At 39.2% G+C, this 23,875-nt stretch overlaps 1 protein-coding gene across 2 annotated transcripts in view; it reads right to left on the reverse strand.

The window, feature by feature from the left end:
* RALGPS1 (Ral GEF with PH domain and SH3 binding motif 1) overlaps window positions 1–18,318 on the reverse strand; it is a 79,176-nt gene extending 60,858 nt beyond the window's left edge. For both annotated transcript variants that reach the window (XR_010435406.1, XM_064676468.1), the window contains exons 1-10: window positions 18,180–18,318; window positions 16,831–16,947; window positions 13,920–14,015; window positions 11,923–12,045; window positions 10,185–10,292; window positions 8,297–8,347; window positions 5,266–5,349; window positions 4,699–4,788; window positions 3,155–3,247; window positions 1,964–2,090 (exon numbers count right to left, since the gene is read on the reverse strand). Coding sequence is in view for 1 of the 2 variants with exons in the window: in XM_064676468.1 (XP_064532538.1) it covers window positions 1,964–2,090; window positions 3,155–3,247; window positions 4,699–4,788; window positions 5,266–5,349; window positions 8,297–8,347; window positions 10,185–10,292; window positions 11,923–11,979 (610 nt within the window). In the remaining variant the exon portion in view is untranslated. The remainder of the gene's footprint in view (window positions 1–1,963; window positions 2,091–3,154; window positions 3,248–4,698; window positions 4,789–5,265; window positions 5,350–8,296; window positions 8,348–10,184; window positions 10,293–11,922; window positions 12,046–13,919; window positions 14,016–16,830; window positions 16,948–18,179) is intronic.
* Window positions 18,319–23,875: the final 5,557 nt, after the last annotated feature.

The following is a 23,875-nucleotide window of genomic DNA, read 5'->3' on the forward strand; positions in this document are numbered from 1 at the left end:
TCTTTTATTAGGCTTGTAACACACATTCATTCCAGAAATGTTTTAATTTTTATTTAGGACTGGCTTGATGTCCTTATAACTGGGTAGTATTAAAACATTCCTTACACAAGGGCGCGAGCCAATTCTATAAATGAGAGTACCTAGACAACTTCAGTGGATGTTTAGCTTCCCAGTACGTTCTCCAGCTCATTTCAAACAATCTCAGGCTGTCATAGATGGAATGAGAACATAACTAAGTAACTTTCTTGCAGTGAGACAAGAGGCTCAGCATGAAATGTGACCCCCATTAACTGTACATCTTTAGACTCTGTCACTCTCATTCACTTGTTTTATATTCACTATTTACTCCTAACATGATCTATCAGTCTACTTGTTCATTTAAACAGACTAAAGAAGCTGCTCTATACGTAATACTGTTTTCCTCGAGAAGATACTTATTCACTGAAACTAGTCCCCTTGAATATTCTGATAAGCTAAATATTCCTTTAACCTGAAATTATTTTCTAAGAAGTTTCAATAACTCATACCAAGTTCTCAACACTTTTTTTAAGTACGGCCACTAGGGATGGCCAAATTTATTAAATAAGAAATATTTTAGATAAGCATCCACAGCAATTTGTGCTGGGACTCATGCTGCTCAACATATTTGCAAGTGACCTGAAAACGGGAGTGAACAATGGAACAAAAATCTGCTGATAATATTAACTAATTCAGGGGAGCAAAGAGAAGGTCTGACTGAGAGGAACTGCAGAAAGATTTATGAGATAAGCTGCTTGGACAGTAAAACAGAAAATGAAAGATCTACAGACAGCATATACAAGGGGGAAAAAAGTCTTAACTTTCCATATAAAATAAAAAGGGCAAACCACCGCATAATCTTGGGATTTCAATAAACAGTTCCTGATGGCTACTAAACATCGACCTAACAGAATGTTAGGAATTATTAAGCAGAGCACAAAAAAATTTTCTGAAGTAACAGTATAAATCTAACCCACATTTCTACTTGCATTTTGCAGGCAGTCCATGTGCACTCTCTCCCACTAAAAAAAGGATCCAGGACTGAAACACTGCCTTGGCAGGTTGTCAAGGATGCCAACTGGCATCTGTACAAGGCATGCTCAAGTAATCCAAGGACTCCTCCTTTTGGAAGAGAGCTAACTGAAGATTTAGTGGGAAGGTAACAGAGATAATGACTGAAGTCCATCATGTCAGGAGTAGCCTCAAGTTGCACAAGAAACAAGGTAGGGTTTATCTAGTGAAGGTAGAAAATACCATGTTCAATTCAAGCAAAGAATGTGGTACTGGACAGAGCTGAGGAAATCCTGCCAGCTGGGTGCTGAGCATGCAAGGAGCCTACAAGTGTTTAAAGAGAGAGTGTAAGAGTTCATGACGAGGAATCCATCGAGGCATTGGGGGTCACTAATATAGACAGCAGTTCTGGTCCAGGAAGCCTGAGCAGAATTCCTGATCTCTTGTTATCCAGGTTCAGTGATTTAAAAACATCAACCCTTTTTAGCTCCAGTTTAGCATCATACTAAATCACAAGTAAAACCATTAAACAGTTCATTATATTGGACTACATTCACTAACAATGACCTGTGTGCAGAAATATTCCCAGGTGAAATACTGACTACAAAAACAGTTCACCAAATGGCTACTTGGTGCATGTCACAAAAGAATAGGAGACAGTATGAACACTGGACAGCATTTTAACTACAGGTCTTCTTTTTAATACATCTTTATGTTGTATTACACATGTATTTATTCAGCACCCGAGAGAAATACTCATTCCAAAAGTACATATGCATTTGTATGACCTAAAAATCTCAACCTAACCCCATTTTTCTGAATAGGAAATGGAGTGAACCATTCCTTCTATATACAGTATTCTTCATGTGCACAACATGTCAGTCATTAGTACTTGTCTGTCAATGGGCTACAGATAAATAAGGTTCACACTCACCTAAATATGGAATTGTAGGAACCATTTTTAAGCTTCTGATGTACTCTCGTGTCCTCTTGTAATTATCTTCCTTAGACAGTAAGTAGTCCAACTTCTCAAAGGTGGTCTTGTCTTTACGATTCAGAAGCTACAGAGAACATGTAGATCATAAAATTTTAAAAGACAAGTCCCCACAAAGCCAACAACAATCAACAGCTTGCTGAATCACACAAAGAAAAGCATAGTAAATTTAAGACTAAATTCATTATCATCACTCAAACCAGCATAATATTTGAAAATGTGCTACCTGTTAAGAAAAAAAGAAGCAATTCAGCACAAGTCTTAAGCTATGAACAAATATGACCATTATTTCTGAATACTTTGTCAAGGATTCCCATATCACTACATCAGTTTTGAATAAGATCAGCAATATTACATTTTTGGAGAAAAAATATTTATTATACAGTCACCAATGTTCTCATAACTCATCAGAACTGCTAAAATCCTCTGAATTTAAAAGTACAAACAACAATGGAAAATGCTCTAAATAAATGTAAATTGTGCCATTTCAACAGTGTCTTATTAAAAGTCAAGTTTTGGAAGAAAGTATAAAGAAAGTAAACCATTTTGATATTAAATCTACATTTTCTATTGCTAGACTTACTACAGAAAACCAGAAAAACATATAGTAATGCAAAAATCCTAGTGACAGAAGACTGAAAAGTAAACATGATAGGCAACTGTAGCTATAAAAACACATTCCCTGTTTCAGCTGGTTTGAGAAACCCCAGCAATATTTTTAAGATGGTTTTAGAAGCCAGTTGAGTCAGAGTGAGTGGAGAATTATGGCACTATACACTGGCTTCTTGCATGTGTCCTTTCTGATAGTAGACAGCTGCTCCATAGCACATTCCTTCATAAACTCTTCCTCTGGAAAATTCCAGTTCTGTACTACTTAGCTTGTACTACTAGCTCTTAATAAAAAAATAACAAAAAGGAGACAAATGAAAATATTTCAGGATAATTGTGCTGTTTTCTTTTAATCACCACTGAGAATTCCTTGAGGCCCTGACTCTGCATCGTATTTTATTTTTGAACTACTGTGCCTACAAAGAGCCTCACACCTCTTTAGGTCTAAGTCAAATCAGTCACACACTTGATGGGAGCAAATTTCCCTGTTTATCTTCCAACAATAGTCAAGGCAACACTTACAGCCCAGGTTTTGGTCAGCCTGAAGATGGGTGCGCTTTGCAGTGCTGACACCACAGACATCAGAGAATGAAGGTTATTCAGTTCTAGAAGCTTCTGAAAAAAGAGAATAATAGCTTTTAGCACATCGAAAAGGGACACAAAATTAATTAATCTCAAAGTTCCATTAATAAACCATGATTTTTTTCATTAATAAAATATAACATTTCCATCAATGACTACAGACAACGATATTATCCAATGCTGTCATGTGCAAAATTCTTAAGACCACTTTAAAAGTTGCCAATTTTCCAAATATATCCATTGATACAACAGGCATTTCAGTTGTGAGAATATAAACTGTATTTGACTTGAATTTGTTATTTTCTAAGGCTGCTCCTCCAGGAACAGAAAATAGGAAAAAATTATTTGACATATGGTTCTTGCAAATTGGTATAACTGGAGAAATTAAAATTTAATCAAGCCAAAAACATCCCCCAAAGATGCTGACGACCCTCTCAGAATTAAAACAATGCTTGATTTTGTAATCTGTTTCACAGGAAAAATTTGCCTCACTTCAATGTACTTTATATTTACTCTGTGTTGACAATTATTCAAAACATGTTGGTCTCCAGTAGACAATACTTGGGAATAAAGTTGTCTCAAATGATAATGCTTGCTACAACACAGTTCCAGTAAAATAAAAAAATGAGAATTGCTGTCATGGAGCTTCTTTGTAAATCTTAAAAAGAAGCTGGGTTCATCCTTGAGTGATCCACTTATTCATTGCCCAGAAGCATTTGAGGAAGATCTGGACTTTACTGAGGGAAAAGAAGGAAAGGGAAAAAAGCAAAGAGAAAAAAAGAGGGCAGTGTTCCCCTTTTTGCAGGAGAAAAATCCCCCAAACAAACACTGTAACTCTTATTTCTAAGAACAACCCAGGACCTCCAAGTTGACCATCGTCCTAGTACTTGGACTATGCATTTGTACCAGGAACTCATGCTGACAAATTTTCTTCTATAAGCACAAAAATACTAAGTAAACTAATTGGAAATATTCACAATACAAAGAAGTTTTGTATAAAACTTTTTATAAAACTTCAAGAGTAAAATGTAGTGCTTGAAGTCACTACAATAACAGAGCTTTATCAGCAGTACTTTATACCAGCAAGTACACATTACAAGTAGGAATACAAGTCTCAAAACAGCTGCTTTAGAAGCAAGAAATTTCTTTTCAGAAAACTTTGAAAATGGTGGGAGACAAAATCCAGAACAGTTTACAACCACATTTGACATTAGCAACAAACAGTTGACCATCAACAAGCCAAACCACTTTTAAACTTGGTAGGCAGAGGTCCAAGGCGAGTCACACTGAACTGGGTAGTTTCATCTAATCAAGTAGAAAAGAACAGTTGTTACACCTTTATCCTATTCAAGTGGTACAACGTAGCAGACATACCAAAACAGAACATTACCCTCTGCAATCCAAGAATGGTTCACAGGGGTAGTGCAGAAACAAACAAAAAGCAATTAAGAGTTTGAACGATAGTATAAGAATGTTGCACTTACTTTAGCTATTTTCACAAAGTGGCTCAGTATTTCTGCCCTTATTTTTAAGGTCTGTGCTGTTAATATTTCTCGTACAACCCAAAAACTGACCTATAAAGTAAACACATATAACTTAATTTATTTACAAAAAAATGGACTTTATTAGATGAAATATTTGCAAACTTTCAAGATGCTCCAGGGAGAAAACAGGGTAAGGAAAGAAAAGAGTTCTTATCCCATGAATTCTCATCTGTATCGTTGCAACTGCCCCAAAGTTTTACCACTGGGTATAAGAGGTAGGTAGAGAAGTGAGGCAACACCAAGATAACTGAAAGAGCAAGTGAAACAGGAAAAAAAGGAACAGAATTGCTAATGTTGTACCATGACACAATAGCAAAATACATCAGGAACAAATGGTCTAGAGGAAAAAGATGAAAATGTGGACAAAGCAATTGAAAACAAGAACTGTCATTTAAAAATCTTAATCCTCATTTGGAAAGATAGTCTTAATTCACAAGAATAGTTGTGTTCAGACTCAAAGACAACTGCCAAACAGTACCTGTTCATGACAGTAATCAAATTATTTACCTGGTTAAACCTCCTAGTAAAGGCAACAATATTTGGAGCGAGGATATGTTTTTCTTTCTTATTCCATCCACAGCTGGCTAGTTCCTAGGAAACACATTTAAAAATTGCCTTGAAAACCAGAAATGAGTCCTCCTTAACACCAGTTCTAAATCATTCTTCTTTTCTTAGAACCACAAATTCAGCTTCAATCAAAATATTGTTCAACTTTCCAAATGTGTACTACTAACTTTGGAGGCCTTTACATGAAAAGGCAGAGTCAGCCAAAGAGAATTCTACCTCTGAAAAGCACTTTGCACATGATGATAAATGGAACATACACTAGAGATCTGCATGTGCCTGTGTGAGCATCAGGAAAAGCACTTCCAAACATATTTTGAATCCCAATCTCCAGCACGTAAACCTTTTGCACATAAAAATGCCAATTTATATCCGACAAGACACAGATTCTACACATGATCAGTCCATGTCTAGTCTTATGAGACTGGAAATAGTATGTTTATGTAGAAAAAGAATCTGAGACACTCTACGAGGGACAGCAAAATCTACTTTCATCAGAGAAGTCAAAGAGGTCAGTAACCTAAGGATATTAAGCAGTTGCCAGAGGGCTAGTAAGCAACAATGGAAAATCCTGTGCATGGCAAAATCATCTGACGAGGTTTCAAATCTGGACTGGATAGGAAGGTTGATAAATGATCCCACATACCCCTCTTGAATTTTTTTTATACTGCTGAAATATATTGTGTTCTAGAAGCACACTTCATCCCTTTTTTTTGTATGGAAGAATGCTGGCAGTTTCCTCAATGCACGCAGTCACAAGAAACTTTCCCATCAAGTGTGCAAGAAAACCCTGAAATTTGTGGAGATTGCAAACTTCAGGACTTGGAAAAAACTCTAAATAAAGTTACACAGAAATCGAGAATGTATGGGTAGTTATTTCTGCCGGAGAACAAAGAATTGTTAACCAGACATCCTCTTACTGAACTTTGCACAGTAACATGCAGATGTGTTTTTTAGTAATAGCTGTCAAAAAGCAGGATAAAACCCCAGAAAGTGCCAGGTTTAAAGGATGTTTGTGTGTTTGAGATAAGACTTGGCAACTAGAACTCTAAAATCTTAAGTATTTCCATCTATGCATAGGCCCATGTTAAAAGAATAAAACAGTAAGTTTCAACCAGAAAATGTTAACCTTCTTAGTCTAATAACTTATCTAATAACAAAATGGAGGTTGATGACAAATACACAAAGTATTTCTTGCTTTAAAACCTAGTCCTACAGTTAGTAGAATTTCAGGATAGAAGCAATTGTTTATTTTTGGCAAACAAATAATATTGGTAATTCCAATAAAGTGAAAGTCAGAAAGCACAATTAAAAAACTAACAGTTTATGGCAACTGCTACTTATTCACAAACCTGAATTCTAGAAGGAGCTGAAAATACGTTAGTTTTTTTCTGATAACTCCTCACTAAGTTACATCTATCTGCCAGAGTAGCATTTCAGGAAATTTCATTTCCAAAAGTCAAAACGAAGCAATGACAAAGGAAAAGAAGAACAGCAAATTGGTATTTTGTTTTGCTATAAAATTATATGGCAAAGATGTTTCATAGCAACTAAAGCAAATGCAAAATTCACTTTAAATATCAGTATCTATAGTTTTATATTTTATTTTTTCGTTCATTCATCTCCTCAGAGTATGACACTGGCTCTACTTTTGGCAGAGGTGGTTATAACAAAAAAACCCATCTGTTTTATTTTAACTGATATTTTTCTTAACAAAATTTCTTCACAAAAAGTATCTATGTATCAGTTTGTAAATATTGGTAGTTTTGTGTTAGCAGATTTTTCTATGGGTATTGATGGTTTCTTATCACATTGTTCATTTGCCATTTTTTTCCCTGCAGGAAAGAAGTCTCCCCAGCTGCCTGGAGAACACATGTAATTTCAGAAGCATGCAAGTGTTTTCAGCAACCAAACTGTCTTGGTGTTTTTTCAGGGGGAAGGACAAAAAAAAAAAAAAAGATTAATTTATCTGACAGGAAGGACAGACATCAGACAGACAAATTTTTATTTTCTTTCCTATACTTTCTCAAAATAGAGGGCTGGTAATCTCTCTGAACGATGGTAAATATAGGACAACTTGTTTTCTTGGTGATCAAATTAGATGGATTGAGCTTCTACTAAGAACCTTCTAGACTTGACTGTCCCTACTGATGTTGTCAGAAATTCAGTTCCACTGACAGAAGGGAGGGGTGGAGTTGTCCTTTATATATATTCATGATATTCCACCTAAGGAAGACAAGAAGCCATAATGGATCTAAGGATATGTTCTTATACTGAAGCACCTGAAGGAGGAATGGTGTGATTCTTGTACCTTCTGCAGTAAATATATTTATTTAATCAAAATACCGAGATGATGTTTTTATGCCAATTTTTCATATTCTGATAACTACCTTTATTAATTTCTGAAGTTCTTATTTCTAATTTTCAAATGCCTATGTTAACTTTCATGGCTTTTCCTCAACAGGCCTCAAGTTGCTTTCTTTAAACATTAAAAACTTAAAGGACACTAACACATTAACTTTTAAGGGCTTGGGCTGATTTACTCCCTCAGAATTGAATCTTAAACGTGACTGTACAAATTAAAAAGCTTACCAAGTGGCTGATGCAGCCTAAAATACAGGTTATGGCCAGAGGCATGAGTCAAACTCTGAAATCAGATGTGCATTGAAAAACAGCACCAGAAGGGAGAGTAAAGAATTTTTACGTTTGATAAATTTATCCTGAAGAAATGCTCAACACAAAGCAGGACAGGAAGACTTCCAGAAGACAGTCATCTCCTTTGGCAACAAGCAACAAATCAAAGTAACTCAGGCTGGGTTACAGATTCACAGTGCTAACAAGCAATAAGCCTAGAAGAATATTAGTGCAGTGCAAGGCGGTGAGCATTTCTGAATAAAAAAGCATTATTTAAATGGTTACATTTCCTCAGGCAGTGATTTCCAAAGATGTAAGCAGACGGTTTAAGAAAACCTACCTCAGGCTGTATAGCTTTAAATACTGGCATATCCATCAACGTTATCTGACTCTGAAATAAAGATAGAATTTTAAATCATGTAATATGAAGAGCTAACAATGACATATTTCCATCTGCCCTTCAATAACTACAAACCATCCGCATGTTCCTCACAGACCAGAACTGACCAGCCTGAGTTTGGCCCCCTTGCTTCAGGCTGATACACGAGCACAAATACCCCTCCTGAGAGGCACCATGTTACACTCTGGTTGTCCCCCGCTGAAGAATTTCAGTACCTGTGCCAGTCTAAGGGGACAAGCCTGTGCTTGAGAGTCTTCCTCTTATGTAATAAAGAGTCTGGACAGTAACGGCAGGAAGAATTATTTCACACAGAGAACAGCATACATTTGACATTCACTGGGCTGAAAGGCAATAAATTATTATGTGTTAATTAGTTATGACTGGAATAGGCTTTAAGGGAATCATACAGAGATTTTCAGTCCCAAAGACAAACAGTTAAATTTCTGGTTTCTCTGCAGGTTGGTAGGGTCTTTGTTTTGCTCATGGCTACAGCTGGCAAATGGGACTGGAGAGAAAAAAGCAGCTTACACAAGTTTGGAATTGAGAGTTAAAAAATATGTTACAATGATATAAGGGGGTGTGGCTACATACAGGTATGTTTTTAAAGTGTAGCACTAAATCAAGACCCTCATCAACAAGCTTCCATCTCAAACCAACAGCAGCTGGAATAGAAAACTGATGAGCCTGAAGTTACGAGCAACCTTACCTTGACTCGATCATTTTATAGATACATTTCCAGGTTAACCACAAATGTAGGACTACACTCTATGTTCTGGGCTGTCTTTGGACTTAATATTCATATTGTGATGAAATCAGACATATCTATTTTCATACGATTTTACAGTCCTGTCTAACTGTGGCTCTGTTAATTTCTGAAGGCAGTCCATGGCCATGAATCATCTGAACTTGGACAAACAGGAATGATTTTTTACTGAGTTGATGCGGATTTGCCATCCAAGTATTTTTATAATTTTACCTAACAACAGCTCTCATCTGTGTAGTGTGTATTAGTGTTCAAAAAGACCCACACAAATCTGTTCCAAAGCGACAAACTTATGGGAATAAGGTAGTCCTATCTCCAAGACTTTTTTTTGGCAAAAAGGTATTATACGAACTTTTGCCAAATAACAAAACATCATTTTGATGCTTAGAATGTTAATGAAAACATTCAACTATGTACAGTAGCTTTTATCCTCACTCTTTCCTGCTCTCCAGCAAGTTAACATGCAAATTAAAAACAAGGGGCAAGGGACAAGAATTGCACTGAATGTTTGCCAAAACTGCAGTTCTATTTTCGGTTTAGCACTGAAAAACTGGTATTAAGGAATGCCAATTGTTTCCTCTCTACAACCTTCTTCCTTGCTTTTAAGAAACTGATTTTTCTGAGAAAATAATGTTTCAGCAGAAAAGATGAGTATTTGTGGTTTCAGTTAAAAAAAACTGAACCAGACTGTGTTTAGTGGGCGTGGTGGTATTAAGTCAAAGGTTGGACTTGATGATCTTGCAGCTCTTTTCCAATCTTTAGGAGTCTATGATTCTATATGTAACATCTTTAAACCTATTCTAGGATTTTTAAAACACTAGTAAAAATTCAAATGGCTTCACATAGGAAAACAAATATGCTGTGTCAGGTCAGTACCAAGTAATTAAATGCCAAGACATGTTTATTTTGTTGAAGTTGATATAATCAGAAATTTGCTTTCAAGAAAACTGGAAGTTCATTTAAAAATATTTTTTTTAAGCAGAAAGGTTTTATAGATTTTTTTTTGTACCCTGCAAGCCTTGAATGTTATACAAGCTTAAATGCAAAAATAACATTTCTACTTACAGCAAACTCCTCAGGAGTTACTTTCAACACATCAAATACAACTGCATCGTAGCTTTTATTGGCATAATCTGAACTTCGCCCTTCCAGAGAATCTGAGCTGCTACTACCCTACAAAGAAAAAATAGTAGGCTTATCTGCAGAATGATGAATTGCATCTCAAATTCAGAAAATAAATATGTGTAAAAATACTAAGTAATGACAACAAAATGTATGAAATTCAAAGTTTCAGACACCGAATTATAAAATTTAGTTTAGCACTGTTCACTACTGTTTCTGACTTTCTTCTGCAGACTTTAGTGACATACAATTTTAGCTCTACAAAATTTCCAGCTTTAGTAAACCACTTTTAAAATCACAAACTAAATAAAAGAGCTTAATATTTAAATAAAATACGCAACGTAAAAAGTGGGTAGATCCAAGTCAAGCTGCTCTATCCATAACATTATAAACAAGGGAAAAATTGACACATCCTGAAATTTAACTGGGAAACTACTGATTAGGAAGCCTGACATTTGTGCTGGTCAAACCCAAGAAGAGAATAAAGGGGCATTAGCAGAAAGGCAGATAGGTATGCTTTATCATGAAAGTGCCAAGTCAGCATTCAGAAAGAGAAGCACTGCCTCAGTATCGACAGACGTGTGGGTAAAGGATCAAGATTAATACAGTCTTGTTAGACTTCCAAAGATTTTTCATGTGGTTCGTCACTCCAAAGCCATTAAGCCCTAGCATAGACTGTCCTTGCAATGATAAAAAATTATTTACAAGACAGTTGTTACAAGAACTAGAAATATGTTAATCAGCAGAGAATTATGCACAGATAAGTGATGTTTATTATATATTCAACAACCTGGAAAACAGTGTAGAATTATTGCAGACTATGGATTTTCATTTTATTTATTTAAATGTGGAAAAAAACCCCCAAAACTGGCAATGAAAAACTGAAAAGGGCCTTCACAAGATTTGACTAAGTCTGGAAAAGGAAAGGAAAAAATATATAATGCATTATGAATACGCTCCTTTATAAATCCATGGTGCACCCAACTCTGGAATACATATGCAGTATAAGTCTCCATTTTAAAGCTGGAAAAAAGTACCACCAATCCCACATTTAAAATGTGTGCTTTACTGGGCAAGCTTTACTGTAGCTGATTTATAATATTTCATCATAATATTAGATGAAAGTAGAAAAACCAGAAAAGCTCAGTGGGGGCAGTAATTCCCAAGCAGTGCTCCCTTGCCTCTCATGGAGCTGTGCACTGCAGCTCAACACAGAATGAGGCAGTTTCTGGAAGCAACACAAAAAAGCTGCATGGTCTGCAAAGGATACAAAAGGTTAACGTGAACAAAATCTTAGAGCACTTTTTTACTAGCAGACTAGTAAATTGAAAAAAAAAAAAGAAGAAAAAATGCAATTGGATATTTCTGGCTCAGTTTTGATGGTACATTACGTTGCTCTTAATTGAAAATAATAAACGGCTGCTCTAAGTTACAGAATGACAGGTCAAAAATGCTATTTAAAACTAATCAAAATGAGTAATCATCATCAACAAAGACAAATAAAAGTGTCTGTGAACACTAAGAACCACGGAGTGTTCTAAATTTACTCTGCTGTCATGCCAGTCCTTTTTCTTACAAACGGTGTGGCATTTGACTAGCAGTGGAAAGGGCTTCTGAAAAGCTGAAAAAAGCCAAAATTTCCAATTTGATATAGGAGCTAATAAAATCCAAGGAACTGTACCTCTGGAGTGGCAGAGGTGACCATCACATTGGCCATGAAGTCATTCCTTTTATACATGCTCTCCCCAAGACACAGGAAGTTTCAGCTCAGCCAGCACTGGTTGAAAACAGAAAACAGAAATTCCTGCAAAGTAAATGTATTTGGGGAAATAAATAAACTTTATAAAAACACCACAACACACACACGCACAAAAAAACCCCATCCATAAAGGAGATTTCATTTTTCTTTCTCAGAGCAAAGAACTTATGAAACAAAATTATCTCAGGAGACAGATTCTCTTTTCTTTTCCAGGCACCAAACTGTAAACGAGTACAAGCAAATATCGCTAAAGTCACGCCAAGTCCTTATCATCCCTACTTCCACTCATCTCAAGAATTATGGGGAAAACAGAATATTATTTACCATTGTCGCTGAATTAGGTTATATATGAAGTCCCTGCCAGGCAGTATGCATCCAGAAACTGTAGGCTACCAAGAACTGCTTACACAACTACCAAGTCAGATGAAGCTCTGGTTCTGTTTACAGCGAGCAAACAAACAGCAGGGTGGTTTCATCATTCCCTACGGCACACACAGCCGAGTTCCACGGCCACCACTGCCACTGACTCCTGCACATGGACTCTGGCAGCAAAATCTGTAGTTGCTCAAATATGCAACTAGGGATACTCTGCCGCATGTCCCTCTGCATCCTTGCTCCTCCCCACAACACTGATTACACCAACAGGAAAATGCTGGAAACGCAAACAGCTGAGAATAAAAGGAACCTCTTATTTACCCTCTTTAGAAGGATGAGGTCTTCACTTCTCAACCCTACAAAGACAAAAAACAATTCTCCCCACTGTCTCACATGAAACAAGGCAGTAATTGTGCTTCAAAGAATGCCAAAATCTCCTGTTAGACAAGTCAAGAAGCAACTTCCTTTATCTTGTGTCCTGATAAAATTAACTCATATTTTGAGCGCTAACAGACTGCAAAGTATTTCTAGGTCTGGAGTTGCTCCTGTTAATAGTCCTTAGAGATACTGAATTGGAAAGGAATTTTGCAGATGTAATTTCTTTAATATGTGGCATTTACATCAGGGCCACAAAAATATACTTATGTCCTCCTTCCCTGCCTTTTTGACTAGGCTTTCCAGTGTATGGGGGCTCCAAAATGCTCCAAAAATGGGAAGAAAAATCCCATATGTGAAGTTGTATACTGCCTAAATTCAGTTTTACTCCAAATTTTAATGTTCATTATATCCAAATGAGACAGAAGTGCTCTAATATCTGAAACCAAAAGCACTTTTGCCTTTCAACGTTCAGTACATACAATAAAGCTTGCAAGGCTAGAAACTTTCATTCTAGAAAGCATCGAAATAGATTTTTCCCCCTAAATGTCTCAAATATAACACAAGCATTAAAAATGCACTGCTTTTTCCTATGTGTAGAGGTTTCTCCAAGATCTACATCTATGAAAAAAATACTTCTATACACACCCATTTGCTTTGCTGCCTTGAGGAAAGTCAGAGAGAGCAATTATCCTTTTATGTCAAATCCACCTAGTCATTTGAAGTATTTCCACACCTGCTATCACAGAAAGGATCACTCTGCACACAGAGTAACACAGGAGCTAATACTAAGCCTACTGTAACAAGAGGCTGTCAGACAACATAAAGATATTAAAAACAATGCTCCCCCACACTTGCAATATTTCCCTCCAACAAGATTTAAAAAATTTCTGAAATTCTGAAAATTATCAAAGGTCCAATATGTTGGCAATAAAAAGTAAAAAGTTAGTGAAATGATATATAACTTCTTTTCATAGCTTTTAATTCTTACAATTTCTTTTAACTTGCTCAGGTTAATAATTAAAACTATGCATTACACAAACAGTGCTAAAAATCAAAACCAAGAAAACACCCTCTCTGTTTGCACAGAGGGTTCACACGCACACTGCAGATCTCATTCACAGTCTGCCAGAAACAAAGTGGATAAATCAGGATGCAAACATACATACCACCAGAGGTTGTCTGTTCTTTGCCAACTTAACAAACCCATTTAGATATGTAGCGCACTCTGAAGCAAAACTGAAGACAGTGTAAGAACAACTAAACTGGAAAAAAAACAAAAACACCATCAAAAACAAGCACAGACATAATCCCTATAGCCATTATTTTAACAGCATTTATCGAATTTTGTTATCTATGCCACAGAAGTGACACTCTCTGAAAGCAAAAATGCAAATTTCACATTGCTGTTAGTAATATGCATGTAATGCAATTCAAGTGCCCATAAGTTCATTCTCAGTACTAGTTACCCAAGTCACAAGAAAGTCACTGAGACTCTTAAGCACAGATATCACCTCTGGCCAAGGAAGTCTCTATGGCCTAATTTCTGAATGCTAGCAGAGCAATCTGAGGAAGTTATTGACTGTTCACACTCCTCTCAGCAAATACAAGAAGAACCACGTCAGCAACCACTGATGGTCGTTGTTCTTATTGATTTTCTTATTGGAGGAAACAGTACTGAGCTAGACACCCTTCTGATCAGCCCTAGTTCAGCCCTTCTGGACTCCACAAGTTAACTGGCTTAGCTGATTTCAAACCCCATTTACTTACTATTTTCATTAGTTGGTTATGGTTTTCCTAACAGCACTGAGTCATGAACTGAGAGCTGCAGCATCCTTTTAGGAAAAAATACTTCAGTATTCTACCAAAATATAACTGTTCTTTCTTAAGCTTAAATTAGTTGGACAACTGGTTCAGTGAACATAATTAAAGAGCACTGGGTCCCTGCCTGGGCATGGATAAACTTGGTTAGAATCAACGGAAGTTACCAGCTGGGTTTGCTTTTATTTTTTTTTTAAATAAATTTAGAGCAGAACAGAGTTCCAGTTGGAAGGGATGTACAATGATCATCTAGTCTTACTGCCTAACTGCTTCAGGGATGACCAAAAGCATGTTATTAAGGGCATCGCTAAAGGCTCTTAAACACTGACAGGCATGGAGCACCAGCCACCTCTCTGGGAAGCCTGTTCCAGGGTGTGACCACTCTCTCAAGCAGAGAAATGCTTACTGATATTCAGTCTGAACCCCACCTGGTGCAGCTTTGAACCATTCCCTTATGGCCTGTCCCTGGATCCCAGGCAGAAGAGATCAGCACCTCCCTCTCCACATCCCCTCTCAGGAAGCTGAGAAGAGCAATGAGGTTGCTACTCAAGCTCCTTTTCTCCAAACTAGACAATCATAAAGCCCTCTGCTGCTCCTCAGAGGATATGTCTTCCAGTATTTGGTATCAGGAAGATTAGCTGTCATCCATCAAGATGAGGGAATGAAGAATACCAAAAGCGTCTGCCTTCCACAAGACCAACAACGTACTACTGCACTTCATCGGCAACGCCTAGCCTAAGGACACATTTACAACAGACCACACAGAGCTCATTTTCAGTTCTGAATTGTTTTCATCATTGCATTCATTTTCCTCTTTCTTCACTCCTAAACTATTCCTCCAGATGTTCACCATTACAACCTTTCTTTCCTTGATGAACAACAAAGTCATACTCAGATGCTGTAGGGGTAGAGTACAAATGGCAATATGCTAGCACAGCTAACGTACTAAAAGAGGAAAAGGACTTTACTATGAAAACAGAATCAAACAATAACAGGGTTATATTTCTGCCTCTGTGCTTGCAATCAGCTGCTGATGTGAAACTTGTATCACCAGCTACATCATGTCCAGCTTCTGCCCAGAGGCTCTTAGGGGCAGGCTGGGGAAAGTCCAATCTTTTTGTTTTATTGGTAATAAAGACCAAAAGGCAATTAGCATCACAGTATCTAAAACCACGCACTGCTTGTTCTCCATACCTAGATATTACATACCATTTCCCCCTTCACACTGTTTCTTTTGTTTAGTATCATCATTTTAATATTAAAAACAGAAAAAAAAGTAAATTCAAAAGGATTTCAAAATCTTCTGTCTGCCACCAGAGCCCTTTCACCACATATGCTTCATGCACAAACACAGATCTGGGACTGGACAGTGGAGCTGTGTAAACCCTCATAATGCTTTATAGAAAAAAAGCTCTTTTAATTTCTAAAAGCCCTTTTGAAGTAATTCAACATTAGACCTTGATGGACATTTTGTACAACACGAAAAATGCCTGAATTTAGATAATAATTTTCTACTAACACGTTATTAAGAAAAAAGCAATCAGGCTACAGAAGAGTAGTCATATAAATGTGATGTCTTTTTAAAGATCCTTCTAGGAAAACACTCTTGTGTATTTTCAGTATCCACTTCACCTGAAAGTCCCTAATATAGTTCATTATGCTCTAGGCAACAGTACCACCTATAGATAAAATACACCATGGACAATTTAGCATGCACATTTTTTCATACACATCCTTTTCTGAGAAACTTGTTACTATAGTTAATGACGAATAATGAAAATTTAAGGGAAATAAAATTCATAATTTAGTACATAAATCCCTATATTGGGGATAATGGAACATGAACACGAAGAGGAGGAAAGCAATTCTGCATGTCAAAGGAAACAAAGTGAAAAATATTTCTATGTTAACAGTAACTACAAAAGCAATACATGTCCTCAAGAAAAAACAAATATATAATAAACCTCCCCCAAGTGAAGAACCTAATACCATCTTGATCCATATCAAGACAAGAGCTGGAGCACTCTCTCCAGCCAAGTCCTCCTCCAACAGTCACCACCCTTCATAAGTTGGCAAACTTGCATATGTTTAGGGAAGTTATACCTTAAGGTAATCTTCATGAAACAGTTACAGGAAAAGAAAATTATCTTAAGTTCTCTATCAGAAGAGAACTGACAGACAGTAATCTCTGCGATCTGGTATCAAATGTAAGTGAAAATATAGAAATACCTGTAACTTCAAATACAGTTGCATACTTACAGTGGAATAAGGCAGCTGTGCACTCAACCCATTTTGGTGCACACCTCCATTAGTCCTTTGCTGGGTCTAGCTCTGGCTATTCAGCAGGTTTATCTCTTGTTTAAAAGCATGACATTCCTGTAAATAACAGGAAACAGGATTACAGTGACATTTGCTTTAAAACTCAGTTCTTCTCAAACTGGGCACTGTTCACCTAATACGTGCACTCTGGTATTTTTGTTTTTATCTCTCCACCTCAACTCTCATGGCTAGTCCCCCATTCTAGTTTCACTGGTATGTGAGAAACTCCCAAACAAAAGAAAAGAATACATCACAGAGGAAAGAGTAACACATTATGAATTTCATAACTAAATATACTCCAAATATGTGTCTGTAACTCCCTCACTCTGTCAATTGCTACATTCATATATAAGGTCTCTGAGGCAAAGAATATCTGTTCATATTTTAGAGGGACCAACACAGATTTCATTTTTTTCAATAATCAGTAAGACAAGGGACTACATACGCTCTATTTTGTTGGGTTAAGAACAACAGGCCGCAGACAAAGGGCCTGATGCACTTCCACAATCGAGAATTTCAGCAACGGTTCCTTCTCCACTACCTGCCAAAGCCCCAGACTGACCAAAGCCTCCAGGAGCCAGACCAAAAACTGCCTGAAGTGATCTGAAAACAGATCTCAGCCAACCAAGGCTCTCAACAGGACCTGCACAGTATCATCCACATGATATACAAATAGTTTTCAAATTTATTCCTAAAGACCGCTGGAGGTGGCCAACCCCAAATGGTTTCCATCTGCTCCCCCCACACCCCACACCCGTACCAAGGCTGTTTCCACCGTCCGCCGGCCTCGCACCGCGAAGCACCAGCCCCATGTGTCCGCATGGAGCACGCTCCGCCTCACCGCACCGGGCCGGCCTCGGAGCCCCCGGAGCTCCAGCGCCGCGCTGGAGCCTCATCGCCCGGCGGGTGGGGGTCCGGGGCCCTGCCGAGAAAGGCCGCGGAGCGCGGCGGGCGCCAGCGGAGCGGGAGGCGCTGCCCGGCCCTGCCAGAGCCCGGCGTCCTCCGCCCGTGCACCTGCCGCGCCCCGCAGGAGGCGGCCCGGGCCCGGCACGGCCGGCGGCGATAGGGCTGCGCCTCGCACCGCCCCTCGGGGGCCCGGCAGCCGCCGGCCTCCTGCAAGCGGCGCCCCCGGAGAGTGGGCGCCCGGCCCGGCCCGGTGCCACAGAGCTGCGCCCGCAGCACACGCCCGAAGCGGGGACGGCGGGCGGGCGGGCGGGCGGGCGGGCGAGGGGCTGCGGCGGCCGGTCCCACCTGTCCTGCCGGGCACGCGGGGCTCGTCCGTGTCTCACCTGCTCGGGGCCAGCTGCCTCCAGCGTCGCCCACGAGCCCTCTCGGCGCAGGGACGGCACCGGGGCGGGGGTGGAAGGGAAACGCCCTCAGCACCGCTCCCGCCAGCCCGGCCCTCGCCGGTGCCGGTGCCGCTCCCGCCGCCGCCGAGGACGAGGCCCAGCCCGGCGGGGACCGCGGGGCGGGGCTGAGGCGCGCGGATTGACGCGCGCGCCAGCCAACTGCCGCCCCGCGCGGGAGCGCGCGCGCCAATGGGCGCGGGCGGGGCGGGAGCGCGCGAGCGCAGGTGCCGCTGCGCCGGCCTTGGCCACACCCGCCCCGCCCGCGCTCCCGGGCGCCCTCTGGCGGCCTCGCCTGCGGCTTTCCGGGCCCGGCCGGGCCGCGGGGCCGGACCCGCACGGCCCGGGTGTCCCGCAGACCGCCGCGCCCGCACTCCCTCCCGCCTGAGTCCCAGCCCCTAGGGCAGGGTCAGAGAAGTGCCGTCCATCCGCTCCCCTCGCGGCAGCACTGGCTGTGCCTTGCCCTTCCTATCGACGAACCTCTGGGAACCCCCACACCGAACCCGGGCCCGCCTTCAGGTCCGGACGTTGATGCTCCAGGTCCCGGCAGTGAAAGGACAGAATAGTATGTGTTCTTCCAAGGCCATTAAACAGAGCTTTGTGGGCCTCTTGAAGATACTTTGTTGATACTTGAAGATACGAGGCGAAAGAAAGCTGATTGACAGCTTCTCTAAAAGCCCCGTTCAGGGTACAGTGTGCTCTTGGCTCTGTGCACTGGTACTACGTGCAGGGCTGAATCCAGCCCCTCACACCGGGCTCCAGTTTTGCACGTTAGAGAACAAAAACCAAGTGAGGGTACCTGAAGGAAGCTCCGAGATACTGCACGATGCCCAGATTACACTGAGAAGGCATCTTTCCAGTCTCCTGCTTGCTAAAGGTTTTCAATCGCTATCAAAGCCAGAGCACTTTAAACATCTTCAGACATCCCAATTAAACTTGTATGAGCTTGCTTTTCAAAGCAGAAAGATTCAATTTGAGAATAAACTATAAAAATTAACATAGATTTGAGATTTGCTTGTGAGTACTGATGCAACTCCAATAACCACATCAAAGCCAAAAGCACTATATGGGAAGGTATTTTCCCTACATTTCCCTCCTCCTCAGAGAGGCTGAAGAATTAAAATTGATGTCATGTGAATCACTAATCATTTAATAGACTATTCTTATTTGAGTTTGTCCTACTAAGTACTGCCACTACTTTCACACTACACACACTTTCCTCTAAAACTTCCAGCATCAGCTCCCACTAAAGCAAGAGTAAGGTATTCTCTGGCAAAATGTTTTCCTCTCTGTCTCACTGTGCCAGGACATTAAAACAGCAGTTCATGGACTACAGTCCTCTTTAAAAAATATACATTAGTTAGTCATATTTCTACAAGAATTCAGGAAAAAACAGTCTGAACACTAGGTACTTCTTATCTGAATGATTATGAGATTCCAAGTCAGAATTTCCAAACTGATGCTTAAAGCACTGTAAAATGATGATGTCCTCTGCCCAGACAGGTCTCATGCAGCACAGCAGAACAATCTCTGAAATCCTGGGTGTAAACCCTGCTTTGCTGAGAATGGAATTGCTCAGCACCTGCTCCTCTTGAAGTTGTCAAAATAAAGACTGGAAGCCTTTTGTTGTTGTTGTTTTTGTTGTTTTTTGTTTGATTGTTTGTTTTTTGTTTGGTTTGGGTTTTTGGTTGTTGTTGTTGTTGTTTTGGTTTCGAGTTTTTTGTTTTTTGTTTTTTGTTCCTGTTTTAGGTTTCAGTAATGTACAGCACCTTAAGTAACTTATATTAAAAAATTGGCCAGCACCCTCTGGTGGAAAAAAACACATGGACAAGTAACGTTACTTTAGACAGCGTCATTAGCCATATAATTTCACAAAATTTTAATGAAAAGTTTCTGTCTATAGTTCAACTGACGTTTGATTTAACATTAAATTTAAATTTTTCCTAAACTAATGCACAATACAATTGCAGTATGCTATTTCACGTTATTCATGAAATGTAGCATCCATGGGATCAGGCTTCATTTTTCCTGCATGGTTATTGCAGAAAGAGAATAAATTCAGTATGTCATGTTCACTGGCTATTCCAGCTTCCCTTCAAGCTGTTTTCAAGAAGTCTGCATTATGAAAAGTTAAACAGTACAGCTGCATGTACACAACAATCAGGTAAACAGAACTGAGGTTTTTTTAACCTAAACAAACTTTTTTTCCTTAGCCTTCTTAACTAAACTTCTGCATGAAATCTTTTTCTTCTATCTCCTGCTTTGCTGAGAATGGTATTTTATAGCATTTTTTAAACAAGTGTCCAATCTCTGAGTCAGTTTTTCCCTTGATGCTGAATTCAGATGTGCCAGCAAAGATGAGAGAAGTTGAGGTATTTCAGAGCATTCATAAAATTAGAAAGATTTGGTTGGAAGGGACTTAAAAATTCACCTCTTTCCACTCCCTGCCATGGGCAGGGACACCTTCTACTATCTCAGGTTGCCCCAAGTCACGTCCAAACTGGTCTTGAACACTTCCAGGGATGGGGCAGCCCCAGCTTCTCCAGGCAATCTGTGCCAGGGCCTCCCCAGCCTCACAGGGAAGAATTTCTTCCCAATATCCCCATCTAGCCCTGCCCTCTGGGAGTGGGAAGGCATTCTCCCTTGTCCTGTCCCTCCAGGGCCTTGTCCAAAGTTCCTCTCCAGCTCTTTTCGAGCCCCTGTAGGTACTGGAAGGAGCTCTAGGGTCTCCCTAGAGCCTTCTCTACTCCAGGCTGAACACCCCCAGCTATCCCAGCCCCTATCCAGAGCAGAAGGGCTCCAGCCCCCTGACCATCTCTGTGGCCTGGATGCAGTGCTCCAGGTGGGGGGTCTCACGAGAATTACTTTAGTTTATGCAATAGTTCTTTTATTGGATATCCCTGCTGAAATAACCTTTCTACATTATTAGGGAGCAAGCAGATAAGTTGAAGTTTAACCACACATACTGTACTATGACACTGTAATTATTGCCATGGATCGCAACTTTAAACAAATACGAACTACCCAAGGTCAATGGTGTATCCCTAGACAGAACTAGATAAAGTTGAAATCCCATGCAACAAAAATGCATCATAAGGTTAGCTAGAAAGAAAGGGAGTTAAAAGAAAAACTGAATAATTTCTAAGTGTTAAGGGCAAAGGATATCAGAATTATTCTATTAGTTGGAGACATTTTTAAAATCTTAAAATAATCTGATACCCACCACCATAATTTCCCTTATTTCCACATCTTCATGTGGACTAAACTAGCAAAGAAGGGGTTCTTTGAAACTGCCAATCAGTTTGCACACACAAGTGACTGAACACAGTGGAACTCCTTGTCTTTGTACCAGATTTTCCTCACTATACAAGGAGAGAAATCAGTCTTCAGAAAGACTAGTCAGACTCGTTAAACCTACAATAATCTTGTTGCTTTGCTGATATCCCTTCATTGTTTCCCCAAGTTTTCTCTTCCAAAAGCAGTTGTGTGTCTTCCACTTTCACGTGTTTTTCCATTAATCCTCAACATGTCTGTTTTCTTACCATCACATCTCCCTTATACCTAGCCAGAGTCACTGTCCTTTCTCTACTTTGTTTTCAAACAAGCACCTCTGTAGTTTCTGTGATACTGCCTCATACTGATGAACCTCACAAAATTGCCTCAAAACATCCTCCTTCAGAACCCTCCTTTGTTTTAATGACAGGAAAGAGTTCACTATGGGTACTCTTTTCAAAACCCTTTAATCTTTTCCTCTCCTGCCTACATCTGTTGTCGTTTGTTTTACACAATACAAGCCTTCTGAGGAAGTCATATCGGAACGTGTGTCTTGAACAAGGGTCTCATTTATAGTTCCAGCACAGTACAGATGGACATTTTTTCAGAGCTCTGCCTTCGTAAGCTTTCTGTTGCATCCCATCATAGAGAAGATCTTCCCTGATACTACTTCACCCTTTTTTCTAATGCCAGAACTTCAGTTATTTGGGAGAAAGGGAGATCTCTTGTGCCCACTCACAGTTATTATACACATAGTTCTTATGTAATAAGAAAATAAGCTCAGTTTAATGGTGGATGTAGAAGTATGAGTCTTCATAAAAGTACAAAACTCAAACATCATCCATTCAGAACTAAACAATTAATAACTGGCAAAAAAGAGAAACTTCAAGAGTAGTTTGTCTCTAACAATTTTGGACTCCTAGTTGGTACATGAGTATTAAAATGCAACTTTTTAATCACACCTCAGGAATAGCATCTAAAATGCAAGCCCCTTAGTGAGTAAGTAACCAAATGTAGACACTGACACCACAGATTTGCTCTAGAAGCATTTTAATTTACAAACAGCAATTCCGATTGACTTTATACCATAAAAAAAGCAATTTACAAGCAAGAAACAAATTCATCAGAACAAAATAAAGCAGCACAGAAATATTCATGTCACAAATCTAAAACCAAAGTGAATACAAGAGTAAAATATCATTTGAATAAATATTTTAAAGTTCATGCTATAAAATAATTCTTAATGGCAAAGTTACTAGATGTTACAGCATCAGCTTAGCTAGCTTCATTTACTTCACGTGGCAATGAAGTGCGAGGTGTGAGGTTCCCGGTTTATATTGCAAGATAATGACACCAAGTCAAGTCATTCAAACTGTTCAATTATTTATCATCAAAAACAACCATACAAATAAAAGTTTTTTAAAAATACAATTTTTCAGTCAGAAACAAATACTGTTAAAATCGTGCAAGAGCTCTACCTCTACCCAGACCTATAACCAGAGGCTCGCAGTCCGAGTCCAAAGGCTGAATCCCTGTGGGAATGAGAGTCAGCAGTTCTGGATCTGCCATGGCAGGAGTGAGCTACAGGAGCGAGAGGCAAACCTGCTCAGTCAGAGATACGTGGCTTCACATCCCCTGAAGAAATACAGGAACACATGTCCCAGGCTTACTTGTTTGTTTAGCTTTTTTTTTTTTAATGTAAACTTGCGTAACTTAAGTTAATGCTGTCACAGGGATGTGCAAGTACTATTAAATCTACAATATTAAATACAACTATTCTGGCACTTGTTAAAATACATGTAAAATGCACAGAGATTATAAACTTTGAACATTTTGAATGACTTTACTAAACTTCCAATTCAATCACTGAGTATTATGAAATTTACAATTCATGAAATAAAGAGATTCATATAAAGAATTTACATAATTCCCCAAATACTTTCAAATATAAAATTTAATAAATAACCCTGACCAGTCAAAAAGCACCATTCAAGGGTAAAATTCCCTTGGAAAATAGATTAGGTGTTGCATATTTGAGTCCCTTTCAATGGTTTCATGTGAAACCTGTTTAGAAAAATGACAATAAAAGAATCACAGTAAACTAATACAAAAATTTAAATAATATATATATTTAAAGGTAAAGCTCATTCAATATTTTCCCAGCCCTTGATTTTATTCCTATTGTTCTTCCCATAATTCAACCTAAACATATTAAGAGGCCTCATTGCTTTGTCTAAAAGTAAACCAAAAGCTTCAGCATAAACCATGAATTGATGCTGGGGAAGACTGCATTAAAACTCTCAATTTAGGCCTACAGTCTACCCTGCTGACAGTGAACTGACAGTATCCTTTATGCTACGGAAAGA

The sequence above is a fragment of the Pseudopipra pipra genome, chromosome 20 (assembly GCF_036250125.1).
Source record: "Pseudopipra pipra isolate bDixPip1 chromosome 20, bDixPip1.hap1, whole genome shotgun sequence".
Lineage (NCBI taxonomy): Eukaryota > Metazoa > Chordata > Aves > Passeriformes > Pipridae > Pseudopipra > Pseudopipra pipra.